Here is a 23675-nt window from a genome sequence, read left to right as displayed (position 1 = left end):
GCACTTTTATATCTTAAATGTTGCTATTGAATTTATACCCATCAAAAAGAGGATTGACTCTAATGGCATTGCTGGTAAGGGTTCTAGTAGGCTGGCTGTTATGTCCTGTATACTGTTGGAAGGTAATAGTGAAAACTTGGGTGGAGGTCCTGTGAGTATGATCTTTTCATTTGGGAGCTGAAAGGAGGAGAAAGAAATGCCCTCCAAGCCTACAAACCCAATGGTACTGCATTTAAATTTTTAGGTTTTGCATTAAAGTTTAATTAAATGTGGCTGTACAGCTGCTCTGCAGGACTCTCTCTCCCAGTCTGTATCAAAGTAGAAGCAGACTGAGTTTGAAATGAGATGCCTAAGAAATGCTGAGAGGACCCCTTACATTTCTTTTGCTGCTTCTTTCATCACACCTATTCCCCATCTTGACAACAGAGTCGTGATTTAATAACCTAAAAATAATGATCTGTCTTTGTTCAGCCAACTGGAAAAAAACCCACAAAAAACCCAACCATTAGTCTGGGTTTGCTGAAAGGGACTTTTAGCAACAAATGTCTGTTTGCTTTCTGTATCACAAATAGCAAATGTACATCTTTACTTTTTCTTTTTTATGCTATTTTCAATTTTCTTCTCTTTCCAATGGTGGTTCTATAGCACTGATGGGCCCACGCACTTCAACAAGGGTCCACATTAGTTTTTTGCAACATTCTGTCAGTGGTGTTTGCTATTGCTCTGCCTCTGCAAATGATGAAATGGGAAAAATGCGAGTACTATGCCAGTGGGAAAGGATATGCTCCCTTAAAATTAATTTTCACCTGACTCCTCCTTTCTGGAAGGTATACTGGCAAAATGATGTCAAAAAATGAGATGGCATGAATTTTTGGAGAGGTTTGAAGAAGTAATACGCTAGTTGAGGGATTTCTTACCTGAATTCATTTTGTATCATCATTAATTTTAGCTGTGTCTTTGCAGAAACCCCCTCCTAGACACTCCATAACTACTCTAAGACAAATTCTTATTCGTAACATGTCTTCTCTAGGAAGCTTGTTTTGAAGAAGGTTGGGGAGTCACTGCAAGTGGATGGATCTCAAAAATTATATTGGATGACATCCTACCATTGTTCTACACAAGCCCCCTCCCCCCTTTTTTTTTTCTTCTTTTTTGAATTGTTACTGTAATTATGATGGAAGGGGTGGGTGGGGAACAGAGAAATCCTTGAAGAATGACTGATCCCAGTTAGTTAGGTAATGATACCTCCATGTGTCCATACATCTCTGTGGTTTCTGTTTTCTTCACTCCCATTTATGCACTGTAGCTGCTATTCATAGTAGCGTCAGCATCGCTCATCATCTGAATGAAGGTGTTAATCCAAACCTAACTGGATATCAACAACATTAAGAGAAGGTAGGATACCTAGCAGAACCAAGCTGTAAATCAGTAGGGATATAGTTTAGCAAAGTGAGATCAGCCTTAAAGATGTGTGGAATCCTATCCCTACCATGAGGAAATAAACAACATACCTGTAAATTTAAGAGGTGCTGCTAGAGAGCAGTCCAAGGGAGACTCAGCCTGGTAATGGGTTTCAAACTGTATGTGAACAGATCAAAGCAGAAAGCCAATATCATACTGAGTCTGCCCATCATCTATAGTCAAAGTAATTTAGAAGGAGGAAAAAGTAATGTCTTGTTGTGACATTTCTTGAGTGTTTCTGAAGTGATGTCCCTAGTCCTGTTAGATTTTAAGTAAAGAAAACGCTATATATGAAAGAAAAAACAGAATGCATTGGAATGGTCAACCTACAAACAAGGAAGGTATTCACCTTCAAAATAAGAAAATCCAGGAAGTGAGGATCATCTGTCAACTATTTCAATGGCAATAATTAAGAAGTGGTGGGGTGTTCGCAGTGTTCAAGGATTAAGATCAACGTACAATGCTTTTAGACTAAAGACAGCAGCATTTATTTAGATTATTTCTTAAAAAAAATGTCTTTTGGTTTTTTTGTGGGTTTTGTTTGGTTTTTTGGTTTAGGACAACCATATAGCTGTGTTGGCATGCTTGTTAGTGCAGTGGAAACTTCCTGCTTCTGTAAATGAAATACGTCATACAAGCAAAAGGTCCAAGGTTAGACTGTGCATTCACATGGGAAAGCAATCCAAGTATAATTTAGCATGTCACTAGGCTGCTACAGAAATGTGATGTTTTTTGTTGAAGAACACATAAGCAAAGGTGTTACTAACACTGATGTAATGAGAAACTAAAAAATTCAAGAGGTTCACAGCAAGCGATGTAAGTGATACTTGTTATCTCTGATCCCTCTGATTCCACTATTCACTGAAGTAATATCAGAAAGGACAAATAATATGTTTCAACTATTGATGCACAGATGTACTCAAGATAAATGAAAATGGATCCTTCCAAACCCTTCAGCCATGAAAGACCTATTTTATCCCTGTCTATATTTTAGACCAGGCCTTTCTTAATGTCTGACATCTTAAAAAATACCAAACCAAAACCAACAACAACAACAAAACACCAGACTACTTCTTTGCAAGTCATGTGTGCATGCATGATTACTGGCAAATTCATCTACTAATCTTTCTAAGTGAAATTATTTCTTTTTTACCCAATATTCCAACTACTAGCATTTTTCAGGCTGGTAGATAGCACTCTGATAAGCCCCTAAGTGGAGTATATAACGAGTGTATTCTAATGAATTGAGAAGATGAGAGAAAGGGAGAAACCCCTTTGACTATGAGGTGTTATCTGTGTGGCAAAAATAAATACGTGTTTCGAAATGACTGAGAATGCTTCAGTGCACATACATGTTTTTGTGCTAACCATGTTCAACTATAAACCTCACTTCAAAACCTATATTCTTTAGGCTATGTTTTAAAGTTAATACCTGCAAAATCTTTCCATAGGAGATAATTTACATTGTTCTCATATGCTTGTGTATTTTCAAATATCTAGGGGCTTGTCTGCACAAGGAAAATGAGGAAGTTAAGGGTAAATCAAATAAATTTAAATTCTTTAAGTGAGATTAAGCTGCTGCCAGGAGAAGTGAGAGTATTTCCACAGGGGTTTAATATTTAATTTGTAGAATACGGTGATAGAAAATAAAGAATCTTTGAGAAGATGTCTGTTCTTTCTCCTGCTCCAAGGAAGGATCAACTATTTGCATTGACTTAGACTGAGTCTTCTGGCTTCTTTTAAGTCTCCTATTGTAGAGTCTTGCTGAGAGCGACCAGGTTTCCACAAGATGAATTTATCACACTAAACTTGCCTGATCCATGATTTATGCTTCTATGATGTTTAAAGAATGATTTGGTCCTTAAATGTCTGGGTCAACTTTCCTATACCTTGTGGCTTTTCTTTGCAGAGAAACAAATTCATCATAATTTTGTCGATTTTACAAAGGCATTTTGCTTTTGTTACTTTAGTCTAACAAAACAAATGACTGAAGGGCAGGCTGTAGCCATTAGGTGTCATGGTATTGTCTGGAGGGAGGATAGCTCACATCATTTTCCAATCAAACTGTTCTTGTTTTTCTGGTATTTGTTTGAACCTGGCTGATATTGGGGGGTGGGGGGTAGGTGGATGGCAGGCACCCAGGGGCAGGAAAGAAAAGAAAAAAGATTTCCATTGATTGAAGAGAAAATGAAAAGACCTTGAAGAATGAATGGATATTCAGCCTCTTGATTGATGGATAATATTGATTGTCAGTTGGTCTGGGGATTTCACTTCACCATGAAGTCCAGCTTTGTTGATCCTGATACTTTTCCCACCAGTTACCCATTCAGTAGTCTTCTACTTGCCCAGTTAGCCATCCATGCCCTCTTCTTGCCTAGTCCTTTGTATCTATGCCTGTTTTTTCTTCTCTGACATTGTCTCTCAGAAAATTTTTGCTCTCTCTTGTGATGTCCTAGCAGTTTACAAAATGATGCAGTTACCTTTACTGTGCTAATACTTTAAGGGTGATCAAGTTGAATGAGCTGTTCCAGGAACATTTCCTCCATGCAAATAAAAGTGGCAAAAATAGTCCTTGGTTTTGTATGAAAAAAAACCCAAAGCATTTAGTATGACTCTCTGCCTGTGTCTGAGTAGGATAAATGCTACACATAAAGGGAGAAAAATATTTTTATGGTTAATAAAGAAATGCTGACAGATGTGGCAACAGTCACAAGAGAAGCAATGTTCTCCCAAGCCTGTGTCCCTCAGCAGTTTGCTGATACCATAGGCTGCTGAACGGTGTTAGGTACCTACAGCATCCACTGCAGCTGAAAACGAAAAATTTTGAGTGCTTTGAACTTGCCAAGGGTCAGCTGAAAGCTGTTTAGCTCAAATGTCTCAGTTATGGTGGTATGGCGTGTATAAGAAAAGTCTTTAGCTCCAGTCACCCTCAAACTTCCATGTTCACCTATGTAATATGGTGATATAGTACACGTTGCTCTGTAATGATACAATTAATAGAAAATAAAGAAGGCTGCCTAGCAGAACTTGCTGACTCAATGCCTACCCTCAGCTCCTGCAAGAAAACAACTGATTGTTTTTTGAATTGTAATTGCATTCACACCAAGTGCAAGAGAGGCTTTACAGGGAAATGTTCATGGAAGGAAGGATGTAGCTGTTAAACAAAAGCATGAATTTAATAATTGTTTCTTACAGGCGTTAAGGGTACATGCGTTCCATCTTTCCCTCTCTCTCACTCCTATATATGTTCACTCCAGGACCTTCTTTGTTTCAAATTGACTGTTTTCTCTAGAGTTCATTTAATGGTTCAATATGCTGTCTATATGTATCGCGTTGATATTGAAGGTATTTGCATCCATTTTTCTGCAGCATTTATATTTTACTGTGTTTTCTTCGGTTATATGCATGTAGTATTTTATGCATCCTGTACGTCTTTGTCTCTTGGAATTAAAATTCTTTTTCTTCTGTTTCTTAAAGTATCGGAGAAGTAATTTGGGCACTGATAGCCCTTTTCCTAGCAAAGCTGAAAGCAAGCAGCAATTTTTGAAGAGACACGATGCACATCTTTCCTCTTGATTACTGTTACCACGAATATGGTTGACTTGAACTCTTGCTCCCCTTTCAGTGTTATTCTATTTTGTGAATCTTTGAGCTGTAGACTCCATAGTTAGCTGCTGTTTTCTTTCTTTGCAGATGCCAGTGTATTACTACCCATCTGGTCAGTACCCTACCTCAACAACTCAGCAGTACAGACCCATTGCCTCAGTTCAGTACAATGCACAGCGGAGTCAACAGATCCCACAGACTGCACAGCAAGCAGGTATTTACATTATACATGATCTGTTACTCATTTCTTCAGCTGCTCGCAGTGCCTTTGCTCATGAAACCTATTGATTGTGTTTTAATTATGAATTTGAACAGCGGAGGAGAAAGCTGGTCACTGTTCTGTTCAAAACTACAGTGAAAATTACAAATTGAAAACCTCTTTGCTTGGAGATACCAAGCGGTGGAAGAGTGGAGGCTGTGTTCTCCACCACTGCTGTCCTGCACACAGTGCTGTGTCCTCAGTGTCTGTGCTCCATATGACAGGGCACAGAGAGAGCTAGGAGAGAACTGATGTGAGCAGTCACACTGCATGTTCAAGCCAGCTGTTGTGGTTTATCCTTCATCATGCAAACTCTCCAAACATTTGTAAGACTCTACATGGTGGACAGGTTTGCAGTGATGCAGAAAGGGCTGGTCGCGCTCCACCACCTTCTGCTCTTCATGAGCCCGAGGAGTGGCAAGGTGGTCCATGTGGTGCCCGGCAGGACTAGCTCCCCACAGCGATGTGCGGCTGGAAGGGGGGCCGTTACACTGTAAGAGAGTGAGTAGCAGGTCTCACAGTGAACCGGTCTCTTTTCCTGCTGTGTCATGTCACTCCTGATGACACCAGAATAAGAGGGACGAAGGCAGAGTTGGACTGGTGTGTGCTGGGGAGGGCAGGGGTTGTGCTTGTGAAGTCATCCTTGCTTCTCAAGAGAATAAACAGTTCTTCGGGTTTTGGAGATTTTATATATATATACATATATATATATATTAAGCTATTGATTGTACATTTATTTAGTTCACACCTCCCCTCGTAGGGAGTCTCAAACAGTAATGCCAAGGTGTATGGGGGGGTGTTGTTTCCAGATAGGGCTTGCAGTTACAGATGTGCCTGGTAGGGCAAAGCATTCATTGTTCTGACTGGGTTTGGCAGAAACCTTTCTGAATGGCAAAGCAGGTTCCCTGCAAAGACATTGATATGAAAGTCTTTTAAGGTGCAAGTCAAGACCCCAGACATCAGACGTGAACAAGACTTAGGGTGGCATCCAGCCTGTCAACCTGTTTCTGTAATGTGACTGCTGGAAATTTTGTTCACATTCTCTCAGGTGCTCAGGGAAACAAAAGACACAGCAAACACAGCTATAACTATAGGCAATTGATTACTTTTTTGGTGTTTTTTTTTTTTAATCTATTCTATATTCTGATAAAATTGGTGGTGTTTTGGTCAGTGTCAGAGGTGGCTGACTGTGTCTGCTTTCATACCTTTGTATTTATACATTCCTGAGAAAGAAGGTGAAGTATTGCACAAAGGTCATCTGTCTCTTCTGGCTTCTTCTGCCCGACAGTCTGGTGCCATACATATTATTCGTATATACTGGATCTTTGAACCTAAGTGCAAATCAACTTAGATGACATTATCTGGGTCTAGTGGGTTGTTACAAAATCATATTTGTCAGTTTAATGCTACATCCATAGCATAGCGGAGATTATGGTAAATGAAGTGCACAAGAGATTGTCTGAAGCACTTGACTGATGTTCCGGATAAGATCCAGCTATTTGATCTTGAGGAAAACCTAGTTTTGAAGATGTATTGTAGCATGGGAGCTGTTATGTTTGAGTACAGACAGTGCAGAGATGCAAATGCTAATTTTGTTTCTGTGTTTGCTGCATCGTTTTCCTTACGTGTTTGGAAAACATGAGTCAAGGAGTTTGTGTAGAATCTCTAGCATGTCAGTCTTTTCCTGCAATTCACTTTTTCAGCTGCCCGCTCAGTTGGAAACATTATTTTTATCTCTTGTTTAAAAATGAAAACATTGTGACTACAGTTTAGACTCCCTGCTGTGGCAATGATTTTAAGCGTTTAGCTATTCTCAGATCTTGAGACTTTGCTGAGAACAGATTCCTCAAGCTGGTTCATCCCTTTGGGCTCAGATGCATCCTTTCCTGTAGTCATCGTCCGAGTGTGTGATAGGCATGCCAGGAAGCAGCTTGCAGTTTCATACTGCAAGGTCTTTTCTTGGAGATTGTGTAAGAATCATTCAAATTGATGTTCCACTGCATCCCTTTGTGTTTGGAAAATAAATAGCTTTCAAGATTGTCACTTAATTTATACTAAAACAAAAAAGAAATTAAGTATAGGAAAGCATATTATTTATGTTACAGACTTATTGCAGGAAGCTCAGTATAAGCACTGAGATACCAAACAACCAAATGATTCAATGATGGTTTAAGGTGGTTTCATGCCCAGTGTTGCTGCATCTGCTTTTCTTACCATCAGCCTCCCCACACACATACATTTTGCTACTCCTGTGCCCTGTGACCTCAGACCACCTGTAAAATCCTCATCTCTTTTGGCTCATCATCGATGCCCAACATCTGTTCGCTAGGCAGGAGATGGTGTTTTGCCATCGCAGCAGATTGACTAGCACCTAAAACCAGAGCAAATAACTGCTAGCTCATAGTGCAGTCTTTCGATTGTAGGGCAAGTGAGCTGGGGCATGCCTCTCCTCTTTTAAGCCACTGATTTTTATGAAACTTTAGAAATGTCATATCTTTGCAGCTTTCATCTCTCTGTGAAATGTGACAGAAATTAGACAATGAACTCGGAACGTTACTCTGAAGGTTGAGGAAAACTGGCAATCACACTCATTTTCCTTCAGAAACCAGTTTTAAAAACCCAAAACACAGAAACACCAAAAAAGCTTTGAAATCTTCCTAGAGACTTGTACATGACTGGAAAATGGTAATCAACAAGCGAGTGTTTCAGACTGCAGTTTCCCTTCCCATGCATTAACACGTGAGCAGGTTGTGCCAGAGCCAGGAATGAGGCGGGACTAGGGCAGGAAAATGAACACGTGAAAGAGAATAGTGCTGGTGAAACAGCGTGCAGGTCAGGAATACTGAGGATGGGAAGGGGGAACAGATGGGAAGGAGGCAGATGAAAGAATGATTTCTGAAATGGTTTCCCTAAAGACCCCTCAACACTTGTGCTGCTTCAGAGGGAGGATGGCTGCAGCTCAGGCAGCCTGTGGGAGCCCAGGCTGGCTGCCTGTACCTGCCGGCTGCTTCACATGGCAGCAGCATCAGCCTGGCACCTCAGAAAATATTTTATTAAAATAAAAAAGTTTGCCTGCTTGGAGGAGCTTTTGGAAGCTTTCAAAGCAGCAGGAAGGCATTCGGATCTTATTTCCCCCACTTTGGGCTGCAGAGGTCAAAGTCTGATCTAATGCCAGCAATTTGTTTTCATTTTTCTTAGAAAAGGTCTCTTCAGGAGCAGAGTGATATTGATGACTTTTACAGCAAACAGCTAAGTAAAATGTCAGCACAGCATCTGTGGTGGCTAAGGGAGCCTGTACTCTCTCGTGGCTCTGGAAGAAGAGCAATATTAAGTTAAAATGGCTCCAGGGCAGAAAAAAAGATGAGCTCACCTAAAATTACATTAGAGCTCTGGCAGCAATAAATCATTTGGAGAGAAGGATGAGAATTTGTGTGTGTGTTTATTTACTTTTTTTTTTTTCCTTTAAGTGCTGTCTTGTATGAGAACATAAGTGACCCATTTCTGGCAGAAGCATGGTACAGAGACTTGTCCAAAAAGATTTTTTAAAAACCTCTGCCATTTGAATTACACTTGTTTCTGTTCAAGCCAAAATGTAGCATCTGACAGCACTGTAGCATGGTCTGTAAACAGAAATACTTCTTTTTTTCATTCAGATACACCATTGTTGCTTTTCTTCATTATGCTGTTTCTGCACCATTCTTGTGTCCAGTCCTGCTCAGTGCAAAGTTTTTCAAAGTGTTGCCATTGAGTGGGGCCAGGATGAAGCCAGTGTCTGTCACACCTTGGCATGGGGAGGACATCTTGGGTGGGTTTTTAGTGTGTGTTAGGCAGCTGTTCTCAAAAATCCTATGCTCATTTTTCAGACTGGGTATATTGCTATTACTCATTTCTGTGCTCTATAACAGATGATACTTAAGATACTGTGAAATGCCCATTTCTGTAACCACACAGAAGAAAATATTATTTCTGTATTCTCAGCTAGGAGTACTCTATAAATTGCACGTCTAGCATCATCAGTATTTCATTCTTCAGTAATTATCTTTATACTGATAGATTTGAAAGCTTTCAATCCTAGTTGTTGTGTTTGAATAAAATAGAGTTATATGGATGATAAATCAGGAATTATTTTTATTTTGTCATGACAGAAGAAATCAGCAATGTGTTATCTGCATCTGTATTTTCTTTCATTATAGCAAGTGCTGTGCGCTTTGAGGATTTTTCATGTTTAAAGTGCTTCATAAACATGAACTAGATAAGTACATGAGTATTACTTTGGGATATGCAACTGTTCTAACTGCCATTCACAAACGAACAAGCTGCAACAAATGACATGATTTTTTTCCTGCTTTGATTCATTGTTGTATGTTTGCCTCATGTGTTCCAGATAATTTCAGAGTGCAACAGAAATTTTATGAATAAAATAATATGTAGGTGTGTGTTTGGGCCTAGTTCCAATAGTCAGTTAGCTTGGTTTATCACACAGTTGTAAGGTAAAAAATCCATGGCATGTGTTTTGCATCAGTAATGAAGATCATCTTTTGAGGGGATTAAAGTGAAGACCTGTAGTATTTGGTAAAAAAAATCTTCCAACCAAAAGCTTACACTATAATATTTCCAGAGAAATAAGATGGCATTTGGCATAATTGGATGGTCTGTGATTCCTGGAATTAATGTAATGTTTTAGGATTTCTCATAAATTTGAGACTCAACTAATGTTGCCATTATAACCTGTTCCAGTGCCCAGATAACACGAGAAGGCTCAGATTACAAAGCAAATGTCTGCTTTTTCCTATAAATGGTCTAGTCGGTTGTGTACAGTAGGCAAAGGAAGCCATTATGTGAGGGAAGTATATATCTGAACACTGTCTGGATGTAGGATCCTTTCTTATGTAAGTATACATGGATCTTCTGTAAACAGCAAATGTTTGTCTTGAAGGAAAGGTAATATTTCTGATGGAGTACTGTATTATTAGCCTTTATAGCTTCCAGTAAGGAAAAAGAGGTAATTGTCTCTTTAATGTGTCTCTGAAACAAATTTTAAGTGAAGACAAAATGTACCTTAACAGAGTCCATAAATTTGTTTACGCAAAAATCAGAGTCAAATTGACAATGAAATACTGATTTTTTGCTTAATTTAATCATTTAGGTGTCAGCATAATTGAAGAGTGTTATCTTCAAGTCTTTTTCATCCCCTTTGTCTTCTGAAAGCATTTGTCACTATAAACTGATATTGAGAGGGAAAAAAATGTGCAAGGGAAATGTGCAGCACTAAAAAAAAATATGGTGTGTTATCATGGTCATTAGAGAGCCTTATAAAGAAAGATTGCTGCTTTCTACCTTCATTAGCAACCTGACAGGAGCTCATGGTCCATGATAGATTTGTTTGCATAATTCAGTCTATAATTTCTGTGCTTGTATAAACATAACAACTTCAATTTTTAAGTATCTAATTATCTGAAGAAACTATTTCTCCAACAGTAATTGCTTACTGCGCTATTGAAACAGATCTGTACTAAAGGTGTCCGTCTGTGTTTAACGCTGTATTTTTTTCAGCGGATACTGCTGCTCCTGAAAAGCATTGCAAGGCATGTGTGTCTTGTTTTTACAGGGGCTTGGCAGGAACGGGAGGGAAAGAGCCCTACTGGTTTAGATACTTAAGTGTAGGACTGTGCTCATTAACATTGATGTAAGGCTTTGAAATTTAAAAGCATTTTATGAAATAGTAGGGGCGGATCAAGGAGTTTGCAGCAATTGCAGTAGGAAGGCTAAATTTGAAATTATGATCTTGAAGTGATCCACACTGTTAGTTTCTGTCCAAGCATTTTATGTTTAAGTTGCCCGGAAACGTAAAGCTTTACCTACAAGCACTTCCATTTGGATGGTACTGAGTGTCTCATACCAAGAGTGTCTGCAAGGCAGAGCTCAGTGCTCCTGCCGGCTGTGGTGGAGAATTCTGTGCCATGGAAGCGCTTGTAGCAAACCTAGGAGACTGCTCTTCAGGCTTGTTCAGTTTGGAGTTTTTCCCCCTAAATTACATTTGGAGAAGAAGGAGCCCTTGTCTTTTTTTCAATTAATTTTATGATTTGGTTACAACTTCAGACGTTCCCATGGTATGAGAAACCCAGGTGCCTAGGCCTGACAGGGTTTTTACCCATATTGTGCATTGCAGGGGAAATGCTCACCAAGATCTCTGCTCTTCAGGGATGTTCTCCTTCTTTCTTACAGTGCTTTCTTTAAAGGTGTGAAGGAACAGAGAATTAAGCGCATGAAAGAGAAGGACGTAAAGCAAGAAACTCACTTAGTCCTGATTATATATTTTTATGTGGGTTTTTGGTTTTTTCAATTTTGAGGTCTTGCTTTTATGGTATTTTGCTATTTTATATGTTGTGTGAGGAAGATTAGCTCCCAGACCCATCCACCTCCTCAGTGTTTCCTATGCACTACCCATAGGGAGTTTCCTACCTAGAGTTTTGCACCCTGGATTTCATTCCCCTACTGCTAGAGGAGGATTGTGTGACTGAGTATTGCGTTCAAGACTTTCAGAATCCTGCTGAGAAATTGAGAACTGGGACTTAAAAGTTTTAAAATATCAAGTCTTAGAAAGACTAAATCCTGTTGTCCTTCTGACGTTAAGCAATAGTGCTGCACCAGTACTGAACCAGCAGTGTTCAGCTTTACAGAACATCTGTAATTTAAATTAATAGCAGAATTAATATGGTCACACTCCCTGCAGCATACTTGATTCTGAAAATTAAAAGGCAAAATCACTTTTGTCAAAAAAGCTTTGTTCTTCCTCAAATGACTTGCTTAATTATTCAGCATTCACACCAAGAGAGAGCAAATACTGAGGGAAGAGAATACCGGTAGGCTCAACAACCATAAGAGTCTTAAAGACAGGCATTTATTTGTGGTTTTCTTTCAAGGCTTCTCAAGTTTTGTTGAACTTGTCTAGCACTAATTAAATTCTAAGCCATTTCTGACAGCGTTCCTGGGGTTTCACACTAATATACAGATTAGTTCCCCCCCCGCCCCCCCCCCCGAGGATTAGCATGTATTAATCTCATGTCAGTTAATGTACAGGAGCAAGCAGAGAGAGAAAAGATTTCTAACAGCATTGTGTGGCGGTTAGGACTTCAAAATAACCTCTGTAAAAGTTGCAGAGGCCACACCACTAAGGTGTAGGGAATGTTTTAAGGTATTCAACAATGTCTACAAAGAATCTTTGTATTTCTGTCTATGCTTTGCCAAAAAGAGTTATACATCATCTCTATTGCTAATTCTGTGTTGGATCAATGCACAGTGTTTCCGCTTCTTCCGATGGAATTTTCCAGCACAGAATAATTTGGAGGTTTGTATTGTAGTCCTTGAGAACAAAGACAGATTTCTTTTTTTCTTTTTTTCTTTTTTTTTAAATTGTTGTATTTTGTCTTTTCTGGTACCATCCTGCCATTGCTAGAATTAGTGGAGCCCTACCACTGACAGACATGCTAGAAGGCCTCCCTGGAGGGGCAGAGGCCATTGCCAGCTCTGCTTCAGGCATTCTGCTCACAGTAGGTCTATAAGCTTGGGGGCTCAGTTTTCTGTAACTTTCCTGCAGATGAAAGCATGCCCCAGGATGGAGAAGTGCAGGAGGATTTTTGGGTCTAAGCTAATAATTGAATACTCAAAATGCACACCAGAGATCTGCACTGGGGGGGGGGAGGGGCACAGAATTTTCCCTTACAGTTGCTATTGACTGAGGATTAAAGAATTGAAGCACCCTTTGTGGTTGTAAGACTTAATAAATAGGACACTTATTTAGATTTGGACATGACAGAAAGAATGTGTATATGAGCATGAGCTGCCTGGAAGAAGGGCCACAGTGTGTGTTCAGTGTTAGGGCAGAGGAACTCAAGAGCAACGTCCCAGTAACGAAGTGGTGTTCTGCTGACCAGCAGTAACCATAAAATGATCCCAGTGCTTTTACCTGAGTTTTGTTCGACCTTTGTTACAGTCAGTTATTGTTTTGCCTAAACCGTCCGCAAGAACATCATCCCTCTGCAATTGCAAGGACCTTGTCATTTTGACTCACCAACACTAGATATATAGAATCTATGCATTAGTACAGCAAGTGAGCAATTGATTTTATTTCTCTTTGGTTTGTTTGCAAGTGAATTAAGGCTGATAGTGTGGGTGTGTGAAGGAAGCAGCCTTTGATTCTTCCTAAAGAAAGGAGCTGGTTTCCTCCACAATAGGCAAAGATGCCCGATACCTCTCCAAACAGTTCTTAAGCTCTTCCCCAGGTCCTGCTGTCTGTTGCAGCTTGCTCGTTATGCACCAGAACAGATAGCATTCTTGCTGTGTGAGCTAATTGTAATGCGTGATGGCTGGTAGCTGTCATTGGTATTGGACAAAAAATAAAAGAATTTGAATTTGCTGTTTGCGTGTCTGGATCTAACAACAGCTTGATTATTTCTGTTATTACTTGTGATACATATTCCCTGCTGAGGTTTCACTTCCAATGGGTATCTCTGGCATTTATCATTATGAGTGATAAAGATAAACACAGGATTTCTTGCTGCAGACTGGCGAGTGTTCCTTTGTGGCCAACAGGATGTAGATTGAGAAGGGGAAGAGGTGATTCTTTACTCAGCCTTTGCTCCCAGTCTAAAGACCTAGCTGTAAATGTGAGTCAATTTACAGTAATTCACTCCAGAACTGACAAATAGAGGTTGGTTAGTAATATTCAGAGCTTCTGTTTCTGCTTCTGTTTATGTGCTGATGGCAAGATATGACTATATCCTTATCAGAAATATTATTTTCAGGATAGAGAGACAAATAAGCACACTGCTCAGTATGTTGAATGGAAATTCCTTTTTATCCAAGAAGTCCGAATCCCTAACGCAACCATACCTGAAAAATGTAAATTTAGATAAGCTTTTACCCCAATTTATCTGAAAGGAGCTAAGATTAGAAGTACTTTAACACAGTTTTTCCTTCTCTGTTTTTACATATTTAATCTAATTTTTATTTTCAATGCAGTTCCCAGTATCCTAATGTCTTAGTAACGAATACAGTCCTTTGACTACCATCATATAAACTCATTAAGAGCAAGGAAAGGAAAAGAAGCCAATCTGTGCCATAATGATTTTTGTACCATAGTCATACCAAGGAGCTACAGCTAGCATTGAGAGCCCTCTGTGCTAGAACTGTATGTATAAATGTGAAGGGATTTTCTTTTCGCTCTTGATGCCCAGCATAGAGCTGGCATCCAGGGCTAAAAGAGTATTAAGGCACACACTGTGGTGGCCATCCAATTCAGGACTGTTGTCCATCTCTAGATGGTTCCTTAGCTTAGGTAAATCAGAAAAAGAAAGAAGCTTTTACTGTGGCAGCTGTTCATTCATTCGCTACCTGTAAAACTTTGGGCACCCAAGTTCCTGCTGAGTGCTGAAAACAGTAAGTAGCTTTTGAGATCATATGTGTAGGAACCCTAAGTGTGCTTTCCTAAATATTACTGTTTGGAATAATTCATATTTTTGCAAGTATTTGAACGTCTCCTTATCTTTAGTGTAAGTGTTCCTTATGTTTGCTTATGCAATGAAAACCCACAACCATTATGACAAGCGAGTAGTGGACTTTGCTTGTAAACAACAGCAGTCTTTTGCATGTTGCAAATCATTTCTTTCTGAAAGACCTTAGCCCCTGTGGCATTACTTAAGAAAAAGAGAATAATAAGGTAGCCATTTCTGAGCAAGCAAATATTTAGGAGATATGTATATATATATATGTATGTATCCTTGCTCTTTGTCAACCTGTGTCATCAAAACAATTTATTATATGCTTCAGCACTCTCCTCAGGGCTTCCAAGTAGCATGCTGGTAAAACAGAACATCTTCAATAGCATCTGCTTAACAATGCTGCATTTCCAGTTTGCTCTTTGTTGAGAGCTACCTTTCATCAGGTACCAAGTCTGCAGGAGTGCATAAGACTGGATTTTTACAGGTCTTACAAAAGAACCTCCACAAATTAAAAAATTTAAGGGTACCAAGTACAACCTTATAGAATAAGCAAAAGAAGGGAAACGTTTTAAATTATAAGAAGCAATGTGTTGATTCAAAATGATTGCTGTGTTAATAGTTTGTATCAAATGGCAATTTTAATTCTGTCTCTATTGAAGAAATAGAAAGCAATTAATCTTTGTAGCACATTGTGAAAAATAAGGGCTTAAACAGGATCTCAGTGAGGTTGTTCCTTCACTTAACCTTGAGCTGGGCAATAAATAATTATAAATGCAGCTACATTGCAAGGCAAAAGTAATTGGTGAAATAGAATTATCATCTAATGCAGGAATTAGAAATCTGAATTAGGTTTCATGATGTTCTTTGTTCCAGAAAAGTATGAATTTGCCTGTGATTTGTGTGTAAAAGAGTGGAGCCGGGTTTTACAAAGCATCTTTTATACCCAAGCTATCACCAGATGATTTGTATTGCACTGCTGGCGTGGGCAAATGCTCTTGCACTCTCTCAGCTATAACTCACATAAGGCTTCTGATGATAGGACTTGTTTTATGGAGGGAGAAGGTGATGTCCAAGGTGCATGGGTGTATTAACATCTTTTGAATAATTTCCTGCTCTTCAGTGAGGGCACCATATCATCAGTGCTGCCTTCCACAAATTTTTCAGTGATACTGCATCATATAAAGTTTCTGCTCTGTTGTGAGCTGCTAAGGGGGCTGAAGATACAAGTCAGAGCTGCTTTACCCTGAATCTCACTCTCCCGCCCATGCAGCTTCAGGGGACACTTTTCCCCTCAGTGCCACACTACTGTTCCTTGCAGCTCCCACGCATGCCTTGCAGATCCCAAAGCAGCATTGCTAACCTCACTTCACCTTGGGGCTTTTCAGCCAACTGAGTGAAAGCTGGTCAGTGAAAGGATCAATGATGCATGTATGGGATGGATCATCAGTTCATATCATGGGGCAGGGTACAGGATGCTTTCTCTGATAAGGAAAGGCAAAGGATGTGGAAAAATAAATAAATGCAGGAATGTGAAGAGCTGTATTTTTCTACTCCAGACCTCTGCCTCAGCATGCTTGCCTACTGGAGCAATAGGCAGGAGCTGTTCAAGCCCCCGCCTAGCTCCTCAAAAATGGGAAGCCATGAGTTTGCTATTTCAGGGTCATATTAAAGGAAGAAAACATTCCTAAGTAAAATAAAACAAATATTATTCTGCTTTTCTTTGAATTGCTCATCTGCCTCGAAATAGGACCTTGCGATATAAGGAGTAAGAACCATAGCTAACAGCAGTGGGTTTGTAGGGCGATGTTGGGTCTGCACTTTGGTACCGCTGATTTCATGGAGACACCATAAGTCTGCGGAGAACCATATTTATACTACTGTGGTGGAAACTTCACGAGTGATAAAGACTCATCTGCTTCTATCCAATTTGTCTTATGTTCATAGTGAGCTATGGAGTGTTTACAAACTAAACTGAAGAGACTTCTTAGCTTTATAAAATGTAAAAGGTGAATGTAATGTGTAACTGCACGAACACTCTTCATTTCTTCTATGCAAACTTGAGACTAACCAAAAGACTACAAAGGCTGACATGGTATACTTCAATTGGACAGAAGTTGAGGAAGGCTAGTTTGTACCTTTTTTTCCCTTTTTTTTCCCCCTTTGATGTATTTACTTGTTACATGATAAGGAAGAAAAAGTGCAGAGCTATTAATTTTTATTAAGAATGTTAGTCAGATGAGCAGTGTGTGGTAGGACTGAGTCTTTTTAGACCTCAAACAAATGAGTTTTCTGACCATTTTGAAGCATGGAGGAGGGAAAAGTTAGTTCAACTTCCCTCTGTTTTTTCTGCTTGGTCCTCATTAATATGTTACATGAGTTTACAGTGGTGTTGGAAATGCGTTATGCAGCTCATTTTTGCTGTAATATGGCCCGTTGTGTAAATAAGGAATATGATTTATTGAAGAAACAGGTGTGGACATGTGGAAATACAATTTGCCTTAGAGAGTTGTTTCTAACTGACTAGTAAAATGCTGTTTCCAAGTAGGTCATAATTAATCAGCAAGAACTCCTTTCCTGAGTTTCCTTCTGTAAATGAACAGATTCAGGACATCTGTCAAGTAGAAACTGAGAAAATGAGAGAGGGAAAAAGCCTGACTCTCCAGTGAGCAAAGTGGTTGTATTTCTGTGAAGCAATCACAGCAGGGCACTTCACTGGGTGATCGCAACATTGGCGATGGAAAGAAATACTGAATTTCTCATTTTTCATAGGTTTGTTAAAGTTTTAGTACACTTGTGGTAGCTACTGTATGCCAAGAAGGTGGCTAAACTAGGTCAAGAAGAATGATGGCACGAAAAAGGGGGCCAGTAAACCAAAACCTTTCTCTGATACCCTCTTAAGGGGTCTCACATTTTACCTCATTTTATTTACACATTTACCACATTTTACCTCATTTCATTACATTTTGGTGTGCAAGTACGTCAGTAGTTACTGTAATAGCTCAAATGAGGCTGCACTCGCTAAGCACAAAAGTGAATGACAAGAACTTGTGTTGAATATGCATTTTACAGCAGCATTGTTACAAGTGTTTTCAAAATCTTTAGGTCTGGAGATGTTTAATTTGGAGATGAAAGAAGTGATAACCCAGTTCTTATAATATATTGTAATAAAGTGAAAAATCTCGATAAATTTTGATCATCAGAAATGTGATCTAGCTTAATTTTTGTATGTGTTGTGTTGGCAATACACCTGTCATGCTGAGAGGTATGACTTCACCATATACTCTCTGCTGGTGATGGAACAGGGTTGGATATTGGTAGATCTGCTGGGCAGGTGGTTGATTTCAGACTCTGCTTTAGCAGATTCAAGAATATCTCGTTATCTTCTTGTTCAGCAATTTTGAAATGAGATTTATTTTTTAATACCTGAAAGTCAAAGGACTCCCAGCTCTCCATTGTTTAGCGCAAGGACCATGGAGCTTGCTGGTTAGAGAATATTTGCAGGGAAGGCAGGGCTTCCTGGATGTGGAAAAGCAGGGAATGTCTGGGCGTCCATTCCAGGAATCAGCCCTCAGAATACCATCTGCTTAATTTGCAAGAGTTGGCTTCTCTTCAAAAATCTTAAGAACTATATTAGTGGAGTGGAACCCAGAAGTCCAACAGTTAGATGGGGTCATGTGTATGATTTCATAGTTGGGTTGTGCTGTAAATGAGCAAAAGCTGTAATGTTCCAGGTTGTTCAATTTCTTAGGTCAAGGTCATGTGTCATGTATTTCCAGTGGTTTTGAAACTAGGGACAGTTTTACATTTGTTTTCCAAGAATCCCCATGAGGCACTTAAGAAACTGCCTTAGTCTTGCTGCACAGTGAAGGTACCAAAAGCACTCTTTCAGTATTCAGTTTATCAGCTGAATTTTTACCTTTACCACTCAAAAAGTGGCTATCCAAGCATTTTCTATTGCTTTCTAGTGTCTGAAGAAGGACAGAACTAAGAAGAAGATACTGAATCTATCCTTTTTAAAACCTTGTTTCTCTAAACACCTGCAATTTCTACAACTCACTGTGTCTATCATACTAGAAACACAGCCCGTGGGCTGCTGGTGTCCTTGGGAAGAATTGTGTTGGCCTCAAGAGTTGCCCTCTGTTGCATGAATGTATGAGGGACTTCCTAGTACCAGCAGCCAAATCTTGTTTAAAAAATGCTTAAGATTATTTTTTAAAAAAAAAAAATTTTGTGACGTTAAGAGCAGTCACTATATGATAGAAGGAAAGATGAAACAGGCAAGGCTTATTGAAATAGTTCCCCCAATTCGGCTGCTTTCATGTGAAAACCATCTGCCTCCTTTGACTTGTCCTTTCTTTTTTTCCCTGCAGTGGAGCTGTGGGGCACTGAAGCACATACTTACATCAATTCCTGTTCAGGTAATCATTTCACAGATATGAACCCCATCTTGCTCCATAAGACTTGCTTACATGTTTAGAATGCTTTCCTGTATAAGGATTTGCTTTCCCATGTCTGAGGCAAGAGCATGAGCAAAACTGAGCAATGCTGCTTCCCAAGGAACAGCAAATTCTGTTCTGATCTCAGTTAACCAGCAAGCAGTTGTGGTTTCTTCACATCTTCAACACCCATGCTTTGAGCTGACCCCAGGACCAGATGAGTTTGTGTGGAGCTTTTTTGCCCATTTATTTTTCAATATGTTTTGTGTTAGTCTGTTTCTTTCCAAAGACAAACATCCTTTATCTAATTAACAAAAGCCCCATGTGTGTGACTTCAGAGTATGAGGACAACATGTGTAGGCAGGTAAGTTCTTCATATGATCAAACAAAGAGGAAAGGAAACTTGTGGCTTCAAGTGCCAACTCTCCCCAGGGCAGGAGGTTAACGTTTGACAAGACATCTGCCCTTTTGAGGTATCCCAGCAAAATCAAATGCAGATTTCATCGAGGCTTGCTCTTCTGAAATTCACTTTGCCTACTCAGCGTACTTCTCACAGGGTTTTTCTCACGGGTCACAAATGATCCACCTGGGCAAAACTGCTAACGTTGTATACCAATTCGTCTGTGCGCTTCCATGTCTGGACCTGTGTGAGGGATGAGGTAGTCTTTAAAAGCTGTCATGCTCAAAACCATTTTGAAGTCCTCCCGTGGTTTGCAGCTTAGGAAATACGAAGATTAGAAATACTGCTGAGGGGCACTTCGGCAATTTGTAGGGCAAATCCTGTTGCAATATATATAATTATTAGGTAATAATTAAATACTGCATCTCATTCATATATGCCTAAGTTGCTGGAATTAACATTGTAGGGGCTACTTTTGTGTTAGCTTTTTCTCATTTCTGAATATTTAACCATGCCACCCCGGTGCTCTCTGAGACCATATGGACACAAATGCATCGACCTGGGTTCCTGTTTTAAAAAGCTGGAAGTGTGACCCTTTAAGGCAATGCGGCTGTAGCCAAGCAATGCCCAATTTCTGTCTTCAGTGCTTGATTTTTATTTCAGGGACCTGCTTGTCTCTGTACAGATGTCTTTGTGTGGTTTGCTCCAGATTTCTCAAGCTTTTTCTTACAGTTCATGCATCCATAGCTTTAGGAATAACTGCAGCTCCCTGCTGAAGGGTCCTTCAGTAGTGAAGCTGCTGTGATCACCCTGTGGAAGAGCGGGGCTGGCATGAAGGGAGCTGTGGGGAGTATGGGACTTCTCTTTACTTCAGACCTTAACCTTCTGCTGGCATGAAGTGACATTTGGGACAGGTGCATCTGCACAGATCATCCTGCATCATCAGATTACTTATTTGTGTGCAGAGCTTGGGAGAGAATGGTGCTGCATGATTAAAGGGTATGTAGGTTTTTCCATCCTGGGCACTTCAGCCTTTGATCTGAAAAGCAGATTATTATCTACTGAGTTAGAACTGTATTTGTATTTTGGCACTACATCAAAATAGAACCTTAACAAAGAGATACCAGTTGTCCTTGCTTTAGCAATAATATTGATCCCAAGAAGATGGAGAAGCTTTTGTCTCCTTGTTACAAAAGATTGTTATATTGACATAACAGAAACTGAAAAATTGAATGTAATATAGGGGGGATTTTTCCTTTCATTTGAAGGGCAATACTGCAAAAGGACGCTTTACGGTTACTAGGCTGTAAAAGCAGATAGTAAAATACTCTCAGCTTTTACACAGTATTGGCTTTTTATGGCAGCTTTCCAGAACCACTGTCTTAGGCCTGGGAACCCCGTTACTATTTTCCTTGGAGACCTAAGGAACCTGACATGTATGGAGCATTTCCAGTTTTCATGTAAACTTGTTGTTTGTGTTGCCATAGTTGCTAGAGCCCTCAAGTAGAGCCATGCCTGGTTATTATCGAACACCTAGTAAAAGGAGAGGGGGATGGGGGGGACTGTGTGCCTCAGCAAGTTTCTCAGCAGCTTAGAGAAATGGGGAGAAGGGGACAGCAAGGAGCAGATGGCAAGATCAGAAACCGCCTTCTCTCCTTTCGATGGTGCTCTCTGTTTAGTCATTTTCTTTCAAAGAGAGGCATGAAATTGTAAGTCTGTCACACTCACTGTGTTACAAGATGCTGGGTTCTGTAATGAGATCTCAAAGGCCCAGGAGACCATCCTTCTCCCTATGGAAGAAAAATGAACTGCTGCTGCAGCAGCTAGGCTGGCTGCTGTGGCCGGAGAGGCTGTGCAGCATGGAGAACCTGGGAAGCCGACCGAGGAGGTGGAGCAACAGTTTTCCAGTAAGTTGGGCTCTTCAGACAAAGTAACATTTGTGCCCACATGTGGAAGTTAGCCTTCCAGTTAAAATGTCCCAAAAGACATGCTGAAGATACCAACATAGATATGGGTGTTTGGGAAGGTGGGAGATTTGGAACCTATTTAAGAATGAAATTTTCCAGGGGACAGGGGATAAAATAAATGTTTTCTGGATTAGAACTTGTGGGAGGAATAGAAATAAGAATTTTCTGGTCACGTTTACTGCCCTGATTACTGGCATGCTGTGAGGGTTATTTCATTGCTTCAGAATGGCAAGTGCAGGCATGTGGTGGGGCAGGGAAGGGTACTCTCATGTCTTCTGTCATTGAAATCAAGTCAGGGGCTGTGGTGATTACTATCTCCTACCCAATTTGCAGAAGAGAGGAGGGAATCCCTCTTCTGCTCGGATGTAAAGTTTAGCAGAATGTTTCTGGTCTTTTGGTAAGGTAGAATTTGAGGCATGCTACAAACACGTTCCTTTATTTAAGTGACAAATGTAAATCTGAAGGTTGTAGACAAGAAAGAGAAAGGAGTGACTTCCACATTACAGCTTTGATATTCAAGCTGTTGCTGAAAAAACAAAATGCTGCTGTTCTTCTCTCTTGCTTGAAGAAATCTATTTCTTCCTTGTATTTCTATTAAGTGCTGTAAAAAAAAAATCATAATTACAGTGTACTAAACTAATTCTTTTACACTGCATTAAGCTTAAAATAATGTTGAATCCATATTTCCATTAGCTAGCAATGAAAAAACTATTAAGAATAACACTTAACATACAATCAATTTAATTCCTGCAAGTGTTTCTAAAGAAGAATGGTGCTGCAGAGCCATAAATAAATGAAGTGATAGCCTGCACTGTGCTGTAATATCTGTACTACCCAGAATTTCAGTTCAAGGAAAAAAAAAGTTATTTCTTATAATCATTAGATTAGAGCTACAAAAAATAGATAAAGGGGCAGGTTCAAAATGGTGCTGAGCTCTTCCTTCCCATATGCTTTAGGGAAATCAGGGAAATAACTACTAAGTTTTGCCAGGTTTGCATCTTCTCCGGGTCTCGATCTGTAAAGCGTTTAGCTAGCCTAGTTTTAAAGTATCAATCTGTATATAGTTGTTTTATACTATTTCAGTTACAGTGTCACAGGGATGATTTTCATACAGAGACTAAATACAGAAACATGATTCTGTCAGGCATTTACTGGCATAAACTCAAGAAATGGTCAACTTCCTCTAAAAAGTTACATGAACTCATTCTGTAAGTATGCGATACGTCCAAGGTCCTCAGGTTATACAGTAATGGGTACCATAGAAATAGATAGATACTCATTATCACTTCCCAAGGGAATGTTTTGGATGAAATAGAAGTTCAAACACCAGAAACAAACTCTTTGATAAATGTGTTTTATCTTTTGGAGATAAGCCAATTACAGTATTATTGCTGATAAACTTTTTTTAATCCACAGCAAGATGTAACTGTTTTGGCCAAGTCATTAATTTCTCTTGTTGCTCTTAATTTAGGAGCTGTAAAGACACAAAGATGAGCTTCCTGGTGTGTCAAAATGGGAGGACTGTAATAATTGAAGGCAGGCCCAATTTGTAAAACTTTCGCTGGTAATGTGAGAAGAGCCTGCCTTGGCTCTGTCTAGGGAGATGTCCTCTTCAAACCACCCTCTGAAGGCTAGGTTGACTGTCTGCGCTAGAATGTCAGAGGGTAGCGTTTAGCCCAAAGTGTCTTAAACTAAAATAATTTTTCACTGCTTTTACAGTAGTAGAACATTGCTGTGGGAGGAGACTGGCATGGTGCTTTTTCTGTGCTCCTTTCCCAGTGCTGTTCTGAGCCATCGGAAGAGCCTGGCTCTTACTGTGGGTTTGAACTGGTGTGACCAGTGAACAAGTGTGCCCAGTAACTTGCTTCCTTCGCAGAAGTGGCAGTGCAGGTGCCAGCATGGCCATGGTGACCACATGGCCGAGTCCCCATCCCATTCTGGGTATTAGCACAGCTAAACCACAGCAGCACATGGGTCACTTTACCAGTCCTGTCGCAGTCGTGCAGCAGGCAGGCGCAGGCAAGGTCTGTGGTGTGCTGGCAGCCT

General features: G+C 39.9%; 1 protein-coding gene across 13 annotated transcripts in view; it reads left to right on the top strand.

Moving 5' to 3' along the window:
- Positions 1-23675, top strand: part of ARPP21 (cAMP regulated phosphoprotein 21) — a 143909-nt gene that overhangs the window by 99204 nt on the left and 21030 nt on the right. For 9 of the 13 annotated variants that reach the window (XM_037386792.1, XM_037386791.1, XM_037386794.1 and 6 more), the window contains 2 exons: positions 5155-5281; positions 19197-19244. In XM_037386792.1, the coding sequence (XP_037242689.1) occupies positions 5155-5281; positions 19197-19244 (175 nt within the window). The remainder of the gene's footprint in view (positions 1-5154; positions 5282-19196; positions 19245-23675) is intronic. The other 4 variants (XM_037386802.1, XM_037386800.1, XM_037386798.1 and 1 more) reach the window with 1 other exon arrangement.

The sequence above is a fragment of the Falco rusticolus genome, chromosome 4, assembly GCF_015220075.1.
Source record: "Falco rusticolus isolate bFalRus1 chromosome 4, bFalRus1.pri, whole genome shotgun sequence".
In the NCBI taxonomy this organism is placed as follows: domain Eukaryota; kingdom Metazoa; phylum Chordata; class Aves; order Falconiformes; family Falconidae; genus Falco; species Falco rusticolus.
The sequence above is the reverse complement of the archived record's forward strand: the minus strand, read 5'-3'. Positions and strand labels throughout refer to the sequence as shown.